Source organism: Cynocephalus volans, chromosome 10 (genome assembly GCF_027409185.1).
Source record: "Cynocephalus volans isolate mCynVol1 chromosome 10, mCynVol1.pri, whole genome shotgun sequence".
NCBI classification, from domain to species: domain Eukaryota; kingdom Metazoa; phylum Chordata; class Mammalia; order Dermoptera; family Cynocephalidae; genus Cynocephalus; species Cynocephalus volans.
In genome coordinates, this window is record NC_084469.1 from 114,440,955 (window position 1) to 114,456,252 (window position 15,298).

The 15,298-nt window shown below is 44.4% G+C and overlaps 1 protein-coding gene and 1 non-coding gene across 4 annotated transcripts in view; both read left to right on the plus strand.

The window, feature by feature from the left end:
• Positions 1–10,054: 10,054 nt before the first annotated feature.
• TRNAM-CAU (transfer RNA methionine (anticodon CAU)) lies at positions 10,055–10,127 on the plus strand. Its single transcript has one exon. It is a non-coding gene; the product is annotated as a tRNA-Met (tRNA).
• Positions 10,128–10,410: 283 nt separating this feature from the next.
• FBXO31 (F-box protein 31) overlaps positions 10,411–15,298 on the plus strand; it is a 50,808-nt gene continuing 45,920 nt past the window's right edge. For all 3 annotated transcript variants that reach the window (XM_063109608.1, XM_063109609.1, XM_063109610.1), the window contains exon 1: positions 10,411–10,781. In XM_063109608.1, the coding sequence (XP_062965678.1) occupies positions 10,430–10,781 (352 nt within the window). In that variant the 5' untranslated portion in view covers positions 10,411–10,429. The remainder of the gene's footprint in view (positions 10,782–15,298) is intronic.

Here is a 15,298-nt window from a genome sequence, read left to right on the forward strand (position 1 = left end):
CGGTGGCCCCAGGGCCCTGCCATGGGTCACCTTCGCATGCTGTCATGCCAGACGAGTGAGGCTTCCCCAGTTGCCAAGCTGCTCTTAGTTAGCCACACTTATTTTCCCAGGACTGTGTACCGTGACCGGCAATATTTCACCTTGACAATAAAGACTACTTTTGCCCCTATCTCAGCAGTCCCACTGATCTGGACAATAAAGATTACTTTTGCCCCCCGTCTCAGCACTCCTACTGATGTGTTTCCTTCCAGGTATAATCTTTTCGTTTCTTTGTGCTAGTTTGTTTTCCAGATCAAACGCATCTGTGTTTTCTTTTTTTTTTTAGAGAAACTGTCCACTGTTAACTTCTGTCTTATGTCGCCTGAGCTAGGAAGAGGACTGAGTTAATTCAGGTTATATTTAATAGAATCCAACCTTGGAGAAGGTCTAAAGAGAATTGTTGTCTTAAGCTCTTCATATTAGGCGAATTCCTCTTTTGACAAGATACTTCAGCTATTTAGGTGACTTCTGGGTGTCTCTTAGGGCTTTATGATTTACATGTTGTCAGAACCGCCATTACTAGCGGGACTGGAGAATAGTGGGCCTGCCCAACATCATTAGTCTCTGCTGGTTTCCATTTAAGGAAGGTTTTCCAGTGTCTCAAATAGTGAACTTTACTCATTTTTGTACCCCGCAGTCTTTCAACGACTAGCTAGCTGAGCAACCTTAACCTGATTTTTCTGAGTGTCAGACTCATTTGTAAAAGTGCAATAATATTTTAGAACTCAGTGTTTTGTGAAGAGCTAATGAAAGTGGTCTGTAGAATGTAAATCACGATGCTACATTTAGTTATTTGTATCATTATTGCCCATCTCAACTTGCGGTGAACATATCTCTTTTTGAAGAGTACTTGATTCTTTCGCTGTTTTTTGTTCTTTAGATTCCCAGTTTCAGGCTTTCTCCATTTGACTGTAAAAATCCTTTCCTATATGTCTGTTTGATGAAGTAATTGGTTTAGGCTAATATACGTTATGAACTGAAAACATACAAAACATACTAAAATATATTTCTTAAAGTGGTTTTATACAGCTGGGATTTCTTTCCTTACATAGAAGCCAAATATTGTCATAGATTCTTGTGTAATTATTCCCCACCACCAGAAGAATGATGTTGTAGTTCTTTATTCTACCATCGTTTATGAAATAACAGTGTATTTGTGGATATGCAACTTTTTGTCCCTGTTTTTTTCCCTTCCTGTTATAGTTTTTTTTACCTTAAAATCTCTGATAGTATACAATTAATAAAGAAGTGTACGTAAACATTCTGTCTGGTTTCCAAAGTTCCAAAGAAGATTTTGAAGCTCCAGGAGTACCAACATCATGTGTTCTAGGACAGAATTCTGCAGAAGATGTCTGTAGCTGGGTTGTTTTGTATTTATTCTGTGAAAATTGAAAAAAAAGTCCAGTAAGAGCTTATTATGTACTTACCTTCTGCCTAATACAAAATTATCAGTTTTGAAGTCTTAAAAGAGTCCAGGGTTCAATCCCCATACCAGCCAGTCCCAAAAAAAAAAAAAAAAAAAAAAAAAAAGTATGGCCATGTGTGGATCTCTTTTCTGGATTTTTATGATATTAAGTATTGACTGATGAGTGCTTTCTTGGCTTAATTGCTACTTTGTAAGAAATGGGTTCTTCTTCTTGCTTCATAACTGTTTCAAATGCAAGAAGAGGGAAAAAATCGATAATTGGCATATGGATGTTGGGGGAAGAGAGTCTCATATTTTCCTTCCCTTAGGCATCCATAAAGCTTTATCAAATTATCCTCGGCCTAGGGTTCATTGCCAGAGGGTTTAGCTTCAAGGGTTATGGGACAGGATTACTCTTTGTGTGTTTGAAATACTGAAGTCCACATTTGCAAAGCTGTTATATTTCTACTCCTAACTTCTAATTCCAACCTGAATTTATTTATTTATTTTTAAATAATTTTATTTATTGAATCAAAATCGATCACACATATTTTGGGAGTTGAACATTGAGTTATGTTGATTAAATCAGTATTACTAGCATATATATTGTTACAAATCATAATTATTCTTTATGCCTCTTGTCCAACCTCTCCCCTTCCCCCATTCCCTCCCCTTCTACCGTCTTATTGCCTAGATTTCTTCTCTCCTTCTGAAAGAATAATGGTTACTCTATTAACTTGTTACCTAGATGATCTGTCCAATGCTGAGAGATGTGATCAGGTCCCCCAATATTATCATAGAGCAGATGTTTCTTCTGTCACTCTGAAATCGGTTTTGTGGAAAGAGACATCCTCTTCTTTTCCTTGTCTCTGCTGGTGACTCTTCTTATGTGAATGCACTCCAGTGGTTGGCTGACCATCTGTGTGGTGGCTGTGCCATGTAGCCGCTTTTGCAGCAGCCATGGTTATTGTGGTGACTGGTGGACCACCCACGTGGGGGTGCTGTTTTTGGCATGCTCCTTGGCACTGGCGGTATGCCTGGTTGTGGGGTGTGTTTGGTCCCCTTCTCCTTGCCTTGGGTCCCCTGGCAGGCCCCAAGGTGCTGGCATGTTGTGCCTGGTTGTGGGAGAGAGGTCCAGTCCCCTTATCCATGCCCCAGGACCCCGGGTGGGCTCCAAGGTGCTGGCATGTTGTGCCTGGCTGTGGGAGGGTGGTCTGGTCCCCTTCTCCATGCCTCAGGTCTCCAGGCAGGCCCTGAGGCACTGGTGCAGTGTGCCTTGTTGTTAGAGAGAGGTCCAGTCCCCTTCTCCATGCCTCAGGTCCCTGGGCGGGCCCTGAAGCACTGGCGCAGTGTGCCTGGTTGTGGGAGAGAGGACCATTCCCCTTCTCCTTGCCCCAGTTCCCTGGGTGGGCTCCGAGTTGTTGGAATGTTGTGCCTGGTTTTGGGAGAGAGGTCCAGTCCTCAACTCCATACCCCGGGTCCCTAGGTGGGCCCCAAAGCACTGGCTCAGTGTGCTTGGTTGTGGGAGGGTGGTCTGGTCCCCTTCTCCATGCCCTGGGTCCCTGGGCGGGGCCCAAGGTGCTGGCGTGGTGTGCTTGGTTGTGGGAGAGAGGTCCAGTCCCCTTATCCATGCCTCAGGTCCCTGGGCGGGCCCTGAAGCACTGGCGCGGTGTGCCTGTTTGTTGGAGAGAGGTCCAGTCCCCTTATCCATGCCTCAGGTCCCTGGGCGGGCCCTGAAGCACTGGCGCGGTGTGCCTGTTTGTTGGAGAGAGGACCATTCCCCTTCTCCTTGCCCCGGTTCCCTGGGTGGGCTCCGAGTTACTGGCATGTTGTGTCTGATTGTGGGAGAGAGGTCCAGACCCCGACTCCATACCCCAGGTCCCTGGGTGGGCCCCAAAGCGCTGGCTCAGTGTGCCTGGTTGTGGGAAAGAGGTCCATTCCCCTTCTCCTTACCTCAGGTCCCCAGGCAGGCCCCAAGGTGCTGGCGTGGTGTGCATGGTTGTGGGAGGGTGGTCTGGTCCCCTTCTCCATGCCCCGGGACTGCCAACCTGAATTTAAAATCATGTCTCAGGGCTGGCCCATGGCTCACTTGGGAGAGTGTGGTGCTGACAACACCAAGCCAAGGGTTAAGATCCCCTTACCTGTCACTTTTAGAAAAAATAAAATAATAAAATCATGTCTCTACATGTTCCTCAATCCAAAGCATAAACCTAAAACTGCTATAAAAATAAAGTCTATCACTTAGGGAAAAAAAAAGTCCAAAGTAGCTGGAGTGTAAAGTGGATCATAAGCATCATCTCCGTGTAAGAATAACACATTTCATATAAATAATACACAAATTATATTTATAATTGATTAATTTGTATTCCTATACAAATAAATACAAATTAAGAAGTAACTTCATGTATCTTTTGAAAACGAGTATGCTTGAGTATATGCGAAACATTTCATGTGGCCCAAACAATTGCAGTTTAATAGAAATTTAATGTAATAAGCAATATTCAGAGTGATATATTAATATTACTCATGAATTATTTTAAGCTAGTTAATATGAGCATAATGTGATTTTTTTAAAATTTTTTTTATTTTTTTTTGCATGGCTGACTGGTACAAGGATCTGAGCCTTGACCTTGATGTTATCAACACCTTGCTTATTTTTAATGAATAATATAAATATTACTGTTCCCTGAAATAATTCACATAAAGTAGGAAAGCAAAAACACATCTTTCATTTTCATGTGTTCAGTGTTCTCTCCCTGAATTTCATGGTGCTTTTAGACTAACAGATAATCATTCATTCCACAAAGCTAAGTAGTAGCAGTTTTAAATAACTGTCACCCTATTCTTCATACCATAACATGAACACAACATGGGGGGAAATGATGTTAACGGCTAAAAATTGAATGTGATGTTCCAGCATTATTGACGTAATATGGCTGTAAATCATACTGTGTAGCTATTTCTAAGAATCTGATAGCTGAAGCATGAAACGTTAACCTGCAGTACATAATTCATTAGGGTTACCTTTGCCACACTCAATATGGTGGGCAAATCCTGCAGAGAATGTGTTCAGTTCCTCAGGCCTGCTGGGCCTTTCCCCCCTCTCTTCTTTCTGATTGGAAGAGATGTTTCACCATCACTGTTGTCTGAGCTACTACCGGTCAGTTGTCCAGTCAATCATGGTGTCGTCTCTGCTCTTTAGGACAAGTAAACAAACAAGTATTGCTCAAGAGGAGGGCTGGCTGGGAGCTATTCTCAGAGAGGATTTAGTCAGGAGGATTTAAAAGTTGACACTCAGTAGATTGCAGTCCTTAGGAATGTCTTCCCTGTATTCTCAGAGGTGGTGTTAGTTTCCTGTCCCCGGTGAAGCTCTGCCTCTGTGTGCAACTCAGAAACCAGTAAATTAGTACGTACAGTAAAGTGATCAAAAACCATCCATATAAACTAAAGTTAGTTTTCAAATAAGTATGTAACTGGTGTAACTGACTGAGTCTCCACAGGTTTTTCAGGCTGGTGGGGTTGGCTCAGTTGATTAGAGCACAGTGTTATAAAACCAAGGTCACAGGGTTTGGATCCCTGCACCAGTCAGCCACCAGGAAAAAACAAAAAACAAAAAAAAAACAACCCATGGTTCCATGTGTCTTCTTATTTTAAACTGTGACCTCTTGTTTGGCTTTTGAATATTTCCCCTTCTTTCCATTTAGTGTGACAGTTTCTTCTTTTTTTCCATTTCCTGCTGGCATTGTTTGAAAAAGACAGTTTCTTCTTTTTCTTTTTTTTTTTTTTAAAGATGACCAGTAAGGGGATCTTAACCCTTGACTTGGTGTTGTGAGCACCACGCTCAGCCATTGAGCTAACCGGCCATCCGTATATGGGATCCGAACCCGGGGCCTTGGTGTTCTCAGCACCACACTCTCCCGAGTGAGCCACGGGCCGGCCCAAGACAGTTTCTTCTGATCCATGGGTAAGACGTCATTTTTCACATTTGGATTCAGAGAGCTAGTACAGGTAAAGTTAACATGGTTTTCTTTAGTCCAAGAAATAATACTTTCAGTGACTTTTGAGGCAACCAATTGAAAAATGCCCACCCCCTTATATTCTACTTATTTCCTTAGATGTTATCAGTTCCCGCTAATAAAGAGTTTACTTATTTTTTTTAAAGAGTTTATTACTTTAAAGCCTCATCATAGTGTTAAAACAAATGATCTTTTCTAGCTAGTTCTTATTCTTTAGAGTGAATGCACCCTCATTGTTCTTTGTGAAGGATACAGTTCTAGATAAGGGGTTATAAAAGTGTTTTAAGGACTTGTAAACTTTCAGAATTCAGTATAGTAATAGTTTGCTGCTGCTGCTATCTAAATCTTTCCCCTTTGCTTCCTTTCCACTAACCTGTATGGCCTGAGGTCTCACAGTCATTCTTTTCTTTCTGTTCTGATGATCAGCACTAATTCCATCCTTCCACATCTTTGGGTGGGTTACACAGCCTTTTGTTATTCCTACTTTACTTAGAAACAGCAGTGGGCTGGCCATTAGTTTACTGGATTAGAGGGTGGTGCAGATAACACCAAGGTCAAGGGTTCAGATCCCTGTACTGGCCAGCAATGAAAAATAAACGGATAAAAATAGCAGTAATATCTGTGCAATCATAAATTTGATATTCTAGTTACATTTTCACTTATGTATGAGGGTACTTCAAAAAGTTTGTGGGAAAAATAGAATTAAAAGATAATACAAATCTTCCCATGAACTTTTTGAAGTACCCTTGTATATCAAATACTAAACTGAAATAAAAAGTGTTATGTATTACATAAAATCATCTTGCATGCAGTTCATTTGTGTTCCATTCAGTACATTGAAGCCTGAGTTGGCTTGCCAAAGTAGCACGTTCATCACCATGTCATTCCTGAATTTGTCAGTGTTTATGCTTGTGTTCCAGGAGTTTTTAAAATTTTTTTTAAAGATGACGGGTAAGGGGATCTTAACCCTTGACTTGGTGTTGTCAGCACCATGCTCTCTCAAGGGAGCCATGGGCTGGCCCATGTTCCAGGACTTCTGATTGGAGCCCATCTTGTATTTTCATCTTTTTTTTTTGGTGGTGGCTGGCCAGTATGGGGATCCAACTCCTTGACCTTGGTGTTATCAACTATTTTCACCTTTTGCTCAGAACATTCCCTGTCCTGAATCCTCCTCCTACTCCCCTAAGGTCTGCTGAGTCCCTGACCTCTGGTGGGTCCTGCTCCTTCTTGCCTTTGTCCATGCTATTGCCTTGCCTTGCCTACTCAGCCAGGGACAATTAGCTATCCTTTCTTTCTAGAACATTCTTTCTTCAAGTGTTCTCCTGGTTAACTCCTTCTATTTATAAATGTCACTTCCTCAAGGAACCTTTCTGTGATCATTCAAACTAAATCTGGTCTCTCTTATATTAAATCTTGTTACAGGTCTACTTATTGTTATAGCATCACAATTATAATTGTTAATGTGTGTGGTTATTTGTTTAGAGGCTCATCTCATTAGATAGCAAGGTATTATTGGTTGGAACTGCTAGTTCTCTGTTTTAGCTCCAGACACAGTATTGTGCCTGGGACAGAATAGTTGCATAATTTATAATTGTTGAATAAATCAATGAAACCACAAATATGTATTTGTTTTTGGGGGGTGGCTGTCTGGCAGGGGGATCCGAACCCTTGACCTTGCTGCTATAACACCAACACCTTGCTCTAACCAACCCAGCCACAGATATGTATCTGGTGCATGTGTACACGTGCTGGTGACTTTACTTGTATTATTTGATCTCTCCAACCACCATTTGTGGTAGGAATTATGTTTTCCGTTTGCTATTTGCAGATGTTATACTGTACTATTAAAGTTGAGTCTTTTGACTTGAGCTCACAACCACCTTTCTGAAGCTAGCCCTCACTTTTAGCCTATAGTCATCTCTTTTCTTCTAGAACCCCCTGTGTGCTAGTGATTTAATAGTTAAAATCATTATTTATATTTTATGTATATGTCTTTGCTCCCTTTTCCTTTAAAAAGTTTTATTTTGGGGCCGGCCAGTAGCTCCCTTGGGAGAGTGTGGTGCTGATAACACCAACACCATGGGTAAGGATCCCTGTATAGGTATGGCCGGTTGGCTCACTTGGGAGAGCATGGTGCTGACAACACCAAGTCAAGGGTTAGGATCCCCTTACCGGTCATCTTTTAAAAAAGAAAAAGTATCTTAACAGTGAGGAAGTATTCATATATTATTTGTGTAATTAAGAATAAATAAAACTTTTTTTTTTTTTTTTTAAAGATGACCAGTAAGGTGACTTGACTTCATGTTGTCAGCACCACGCTCTCCCAAGTGAGCCAACCGGCCATCCCTATATAGGGATCCAAACGCGTGGCCTTGGTGTTATCAGCACCACACTCTCCCAAGTGAGCCATGGGCTGGCCCTAAGATACTTAATCAGTATAGATAAAACTCAGGTTTCTCTTGATCACCACCCAGTCCCTCACAGCATCGGAGATAATCACTGTTACCAATTTAGAATGTATTCTTGCTGAGCCTAAATATTGATGTACACTTATTTACAGAAATACATACATATGTAGGTGTGTATATATATCTCTTTTAAACTGCATGGTTGCATAATCCAAATTATGAACATAGACTAGTATAATCATTCTTCTAAAGGTAGAAATTTAACCAAATTATTTTGTATATTTTAATAAACTCCTAGTGTAGGGCCTAGAAGGGGGTAGATAATTAAAAAAAACTGAAACACAATACAGCAAGGATTGTATATTAGAATCTGTGCATATGCACACACAGAACATAGCACATAGGCTAGTCAGGCATTCTGTAAATATTTATTAAATTAGTTCATATATTTCTGCTTGCTTAAGTGTTTCTTAACTTGAATCTCTATGGCTGTTAATCCACCAGTCTTCTCTAAATTTGTTTGGTTCATGTTCCTTATTTTTTATTTTCTTTTAAAAGATGACTGGTAAGTGGATCTTAACCCTTGACTTGGTGTTGTCAGCAGCACGCTCTCCGAAGTGAGCTAACTGGCCATCCCTATATATGGATCTGAACCCGTGGCCTTGGTATTATCAGCACCACACTCTCCCAAGTGAGCCACAGGCCAGCCCTTTGTTCCTTATTTTTGAGCCTTTTAGCTAGTTTATTTGTTTGTTCTTTATTTCATTTAACAAACATTGAGTCAGTAAACATTAACTGATTACATGATGTTTGTGAGCACATCATGTGACAGGGGATATATCCAGTAAGGCTGTTCCAAAAGGAAGCAAGTGTTTATAATAAACCAAATGATGGTACTATAATGAAAGCCCATTCTTCCCTCAGGGAAAATGTGGGGAAGCTTTTAGAAGTGGCTGGTTTTGGCTAGGGAATAAGGAGGCTTCAGTGGAGAGGCTGTGTGGAAGGAGATAAAGCCAGACTGGGAGGTTGGCACCAGTTTGTGACGTACTGTGTGTGACCAGATAAAGAGTCAATGGGAACCATTAAATACTTTTAAGTAAATAACACCATGAGGTTGCTTTTTGTTTACTCATTATTATTTGGAGGAACAGCATTCTGACCACACTGTGGAGGATGGATGGAAAGACAATGCCTCTATGTGCAGGGGGATCGACTAGGCATTGTTTTCTAATTGTGTGAACCTGAGATGCTCAAGATTTGGACTTAGGCCTACCTGTATTGCTATTTTTGTTAGATGATGCGCTTCCCCGTTTATGGAATTCTATGGCCCAGGGTAGACTGTCCTTTCTTCTAAGACCTCCTGGAGGTGGCAGCGAATAGTGAGGAATTTGTGGAGGCTTGGCCCAAGGAACTGATAGGGTCACGTGGTTTTCTATTAGATTAGCAAGACAACCCTGCACCAGGAATACTGGAGTGGCCGGTGGATTCTCAGCTTCCATTTAGACTCTGAGCAATTCCCCTAGCACTCACTGTAGGGTGTTGAAGTCAGTCTTGATCAGAAAGGAGTTGGGCAGATCCCAATCCTGGAGCCGGCCCCTACAGTCCATCCACAATTCTATGGATTTTAATACCTTGTGATGAGAAAGAGCAATGTTTTAAGACTATAACACTGCGCAGTTTTAATTTTATTACCTTAAAAAATAGGTAATATATTCACGTGGAACCAAAGGTCAAAAGGATGTGCAGTGAAGATTCTGCTGGCCACTGGGCTCTCCTTTCTGGAAGCAACTGTGATAAGTTCCTAGTGTCCTGTGCTGTTTCAGAGGTAGCCGCCGCACGTGTCTTCTCCAGGCGACCCTCGGAGCTCTGGGACAGGTGCACGGGCGGACAGCCCCAATCACCTGGAGTCACTCCGGCGGCTCCGAAAACAGAGTCAGCAGATCTTCCCACTGTAATAAGAGTAAAAATGATGGAGCGCCAGTTCTAAGATTTTTTTTAAAAAAGTCGATAAGTGCAATTTAGGGTTCTAGTTGGTTGTACTGCATTTGGAGTGCTATGAAAATACGCATTTTTCACTTAACTAGTCGGAAAAGGGCACGTGTGTTACCCAGCAGGCAGTGTAGACAGACCACGGGCGGGGCTCGGCTGCCTCTGCAAAGGCCGTAGCGCGCGGCCGCGGCCAAGGCGCCTCGTTAGCGCAGTAGGTAGCGCGTCAGTCTCATAATCTGAAGGTCGTGAGTTCGAGCCTCACACGGGGCATCCGTGCCGTTTTGATCCCGCCGCAGGAGAATCCGACCACTTTCTTTTCTCTTGCCGGCTGCGGGCTTGCGGACCTCAGCCGGGGGCCGCGCGGGGTTGGGGGTCCCAGCAGGGGCGGGGCTTTCCAGGAGGGGCGGGCCCTGCTCGCCCTAATTCCGCGGAGGCGAGCCGCCCAGCCCGATAGGGGGCGGGGCGAGCTGTTCCACCCCATGGGGGGCGTGGCCAGTTCACCTCGGGGGCGGTGCCGGCACCGGCTCGCGCGTGCGCAGCGGCGGAGCGGCGCGGCCGTCACTCGGGCGGGCATGGCGGTGTGCGCTCGACTCTGCGGCGTGGGCCCGTCGCGCGGCTGCCGGCGTCGCCAGCAGCGCCGGGGCCCAGCCGAGACGGCGGCGGCCGACAGCGAGCCGGACACCGACCCTGAGGAGGAACGCATCGAGGCGGGCGCGGCGGCGCTGGCCGGGGTGGGGGGCGGCCCGTGCACGGCCCCCTCGTCGCCGCCCCCGCGCTGCTCGCTGCTGGAGCTGCCGCCGGAGCTGCTGGTGGAGATCTTCGCCTCGCTGCCCGGCACCGACCTGCCCAGCCTGGCCCAGGTCTGCACCAAGTTCCGGCGCATCCTACACACCGACACCATCTGGAGAAGGCGCTGCCGGGAGGGTGAGTGCGCCGGGGGCGGGGCCCGGGCCTAGGAGGGGCGGGGTCCGAGCCTGGGAGGGGGTCCCGGACTTGGGAGGGGGCGGGTCCTCGGGTCTGGGATGGGCGGGGTCCCGGGTCTGGGAGGGGTTCTGGGCCTGGGAGGGGTCCTGGACTTGGGAGGGGGCGGGGGCCCGGGCCTGGGAGGCGGTCTTGGGCTTGGTAGTGGGCAGGGGCTTCCAAGGGCCCCGGACGCGGACCTGCCCCAGCTGGAAGGCTGCGGAGGGAAGGTGTGCCAGGAGCAGTGATCGTGGTCTAGAACGGGGCGCGAGGGCACTGGGGGCCCCTGTCGGGAGCGGAGACGCGGGGCTGGGAGAGGGCAGAGAGTCCTCCACAGACTGGGGGCTTCGTGAGGAGGGTCCTGACGGGGTGGGGGTCGGGGTCTGTGGCCCTGTGTCTAGGCGACTTGACGTTCCCGGGTGGGGAGCGGTCGCGGCTCTGCCCACATTGAGGCTCAGGGAATGGTTCAGGGGTGCCCGCAGCGGGCTTGGTTGGGAGTCCCTGTTAATAGGGGACCCTGGAGGCTTAGGAGGACAGGAGATGGCATCTGGGCTCTTTTGCTCCCAGCCCTCGGGGGCGGAGCTGAGGGCGCCTCACTGGCCCCGGGGAGAGAGACGGGGTGAACTTGAATAAATGAGGGAGCAGAGGAGCGCGGGGTGCTCCTGGTGGCGGGTGGGCGGGGTCTGTGGAGAGGCGGTAGTGCAGAGAGGCACTCGAGGGCGCATGGGAGGGGGCTCAGTTTCTGCCCTCAGGAGCGTTGGATGTATTTTATGGGGCTGCTGGGGGTGCTGGCAGCAGGAGCGAGGGCAGGGAGTAGTTTTGTTACAAGTCATATGAGGAAGGGTTTACTTAATCTAGAGTTCAAGGCTCTCTGCATTTAAATGTTGACAGATCTCACTTGTTTAACCAGCGCTCATATTTTGGTGAAAGGAATAGGTAAAAAACACCCAAACAGGGCCGGCCCGTGGCTCACTCGGGAGAGTGCGGTGCTGATAACACCAAGGGCTCGGATCCCTATATAAGGATGGCGGGTTAGCTCACTGGTTGAGCGTGACGCTGACAACACCAAGCCAAGTGTTAAGATCCCCTTACCTGTCATCTTTTTAAAAACAAACAGACAAACAAAAAACAAACAACAACAAAACCCCCCAAACAATGCAGAACAGCAAAAAGAAGAAAGTAAAAATCATCAGAGGCCGCTGCAAAGATAAACCACTCTTAAAATTTTGGAAAACTTCTCTCTTTCCACGTCCACATGTAGAGTCACGTATACATTTTTACCTAATTGGCATCCTACTTCATGTTCTCTTAGAGACAGTTAAGTACAAAAAAGCTTCGTTGTATCCCGTTGCCTATGTACAGCACAGACTAGCCCCTGATAGACTTTGACGTTTTCAATTTTTCCCTGTCGTAAACAGTGCTTTGAAGATTGCTTTGTGCCATTTAAAAGAAATTTAGGAGGTTTACATGTACCTTTTAGAACTTTTGAGATTTTTTTCTTAGGGCACAATTCCCAAAGTGGGATTGTGGGGCAGCAGGATGTGCACGTTGATAAAACCTTGGCTCCCCATTGCCCAGCTGCTGTGAGTTTGCATGCCCAGGAAGGCTGCCTAGGAAGGCTGCCTGAGAAGGCCTCTTTCCCCAAATCCTCACCAACAATAGGAGTTGTCAGTTGGTAAGTTTGTTGTGTAGCTTAATCATGAAGGCCTGAGATTTGGAGTCGGCTGATGTGGGTCCTGCCCAGCCTCTGTTCACCTGCTGTGAGATCCTGGACAAATTGCCTCTCTTTTCCAGTCCTAGGGGGGCATCTGGTGGGAAGTGCTGCTCCCATAGGGCCGCTGGGACAGTTGAATGAGATGGTGGCTGTGAAGCCCTCCCCCATATGTGGCAGCTGTCTGATGATGACACTTCTTGGCCATTGTTACTGCACCTGTTGTTTATGTTTGTTTTACAACTTTGTGAGAACTCTGAATATTAGTGATGTTAACCTTATGTCTTAAATGTGGCAAGTAAAGTTTCTTTTTACATTTTAAAATTGAGGCAAAGAAAGTTCCACTTTCCCTTTCCCTGTGAACTCTACCTTTTCTTTTGCTTTGTTTTGCATTTTGTGCACCTGTAAGACTCAGGTGTGTCACAGATGTTTCACTGTGCTTTGAGGAGTTTCCCCATCTGTCAACCAAACCTGTGCAGTGATCTCTGGGGGGTTTGTCTTAGGGGAACTGGAAGGTATATGGCTCTACTTTAGGAACAGAGGATAACAAGATTTTTGATGTAATCAAAAAAATTCAAAGGTATCATAGAGTAAACTTAACTGAAATTGCAGCTCAGAGTAGTCTTAGAATTGTTGATGCAAATATAGAAAGTCCTGATGAAGATGTAGAAGGAACTTGGGGACATACTTGGAAAGACTCTTAGTCTTTCCCACTGCTGTGGTTCTCAGGGCAAACTTCCTGGAACAACAGACGCCATGAAGGTAGGATCAAAACATCCTTCATTCAAGTGACCTGATAACACTAGGAGGTCTCATTTTGAGAAACTGAAAAAATAAAAAATAGAAGTTATAAAGCCAACCCAGTTAAATTTTTTGTCATATTTCCATTTGATTCCTTTTTTAAGAAAACTTCTCAGCTAATGCTCAGGTTCCCTCTTATTGCTTTTTCCTACTCCAAGAAGCAACCTCTGTAGTGGGTTTAGTGTGCATTTTTTCAGGCTATCTAAAAATATTTGTATTCGCATACACCTGTACACATTGAGAATATATAGCATTGTTTTGTGTTGCTTTAATTTGTAGAAATATATCACACTGTATCATTCTGCATTTTTTTTCAGTCAGCCTGTATACATTTAAGTTTAGTTCAGTCTTTTTAAATGCTATGTGGTGGTTCATAATCTGAAGTCACACTTTATTCTTTTGCTTATTTTTATCTTTTTTATCATGTACAGTGTGACAGTGAACAATCTTATATGTCTTTGGATGCGTGTATGTTTGAGAATTTCTCTAAGGAACATACCTAGATATAGTGTTGCTGGGCTGTGGTCTGTGAGATGTGCAGTTTTACTAGAGACTGTTCAGTTGTTTCCCAGAGCGATTTTACCTGCCTATGCACCTGTCACTCGGACACGAATAGGCAAGTCACAAAAAGTGAAATATGAGTGGTCAAGATGCGTCATCACAAAATAGCTCCATTTGTGGTCTCTGTACTTTAAGTTTTTTCATTTAATTCAATATTTGCTAACTTCTAATTTTAATGATCCCTCTTTAGAAATTGGTGCCACTTTGGGAAAAATAGCACGTCATTTTAATTTGCATTTGCCTGATAACTAGTGACGGTGCCAATATATGACATTTAAAGAATATACAGGGCCGGCCCGTGGCTCACTTGGGAGAGTGTGGTGCTGATAACACCAAGGCCATGGGTTCAGATCCCTATATAGGGATGGCTGGTTAGCTCACTTGGGAGAGCGTGGTGCTATTTATTAGGTATTTGGATTTCTCTTATTGGCTTACCTTTAATCTTTGCCTTTTTTTCCTATTCTTTTTTCTTTGATTTGTTGGTTTTTTTTCTATCTGGATAGATTTCTGACTAATATATTGTAAAACATTTTCTCATTGTCTGTAGTCATTTGCTTTTTGAACTTAATTTATGGTGACTTGAAAAATTTCCAACTTTACTCAAAGTTACGGATTTTAAAATCTGTGCTTAAGTAATCATTTGTCATCTCAAGGTTGTAAACATAGTCAACAGGTAGGTTTTCACAGTCCCACTAGTTCATTTTGGTGGCTTCAATTCAGCCTCATGTAGGTCAAGAATTGGACAGTTTGCAATTCCAGGTGGTATTTTTGCCTTTGGAAAGATATATAGGAATAGTTGTGTATGAGACAGATGTGATCTTATTTTTCTGAACCCCAAAACTTCATCTTTCTTGAATTTGACATTTGGTTATGGTCGTTCCTAATAAGGCCAAAGTCAAGCCTGTTTAGGTGAAAAACAAAAACAGTGCTGGTTGTGCCTTTGGTGGGCGGGGAGGCTGGGGTGGACTGGGTTGCATGCAGAGGTCCACTGTGCTAGCCCACCCAGTTTCCTGAAAGGGTGTAATGGTGGCTCCATTTTTTAGCATCTGGAGAGAGTGAGTGACACTAATTTGTGTGTTTACTGCTCATTGTTTCCATGTTTTCTTTCTGTATTTTAATTATTGGATTTCCTAGAGCAAAACACAGGCTACAAAAATGGGAGTGGGAAAGAGAGTGCTCCGTCTGTGTCCTATTGCTTCAAAGAATTTTGGGCCATGAAGTGACTTTTAGGGTGTAGATAAGGGATGCATGTTTAAGAGTTCTTTCTAAAATGACAGTATGATTTAGGGCTGGGGGTACACTATAAACTTAAAATGAAGTAGTCGTTTGTGATGTTTCGGAAGTGAGAAGTTCAGAGTCACAGTGTCCTGTTAGCAATGGTGAATCAGTTATTGTTCTAATACTTTGG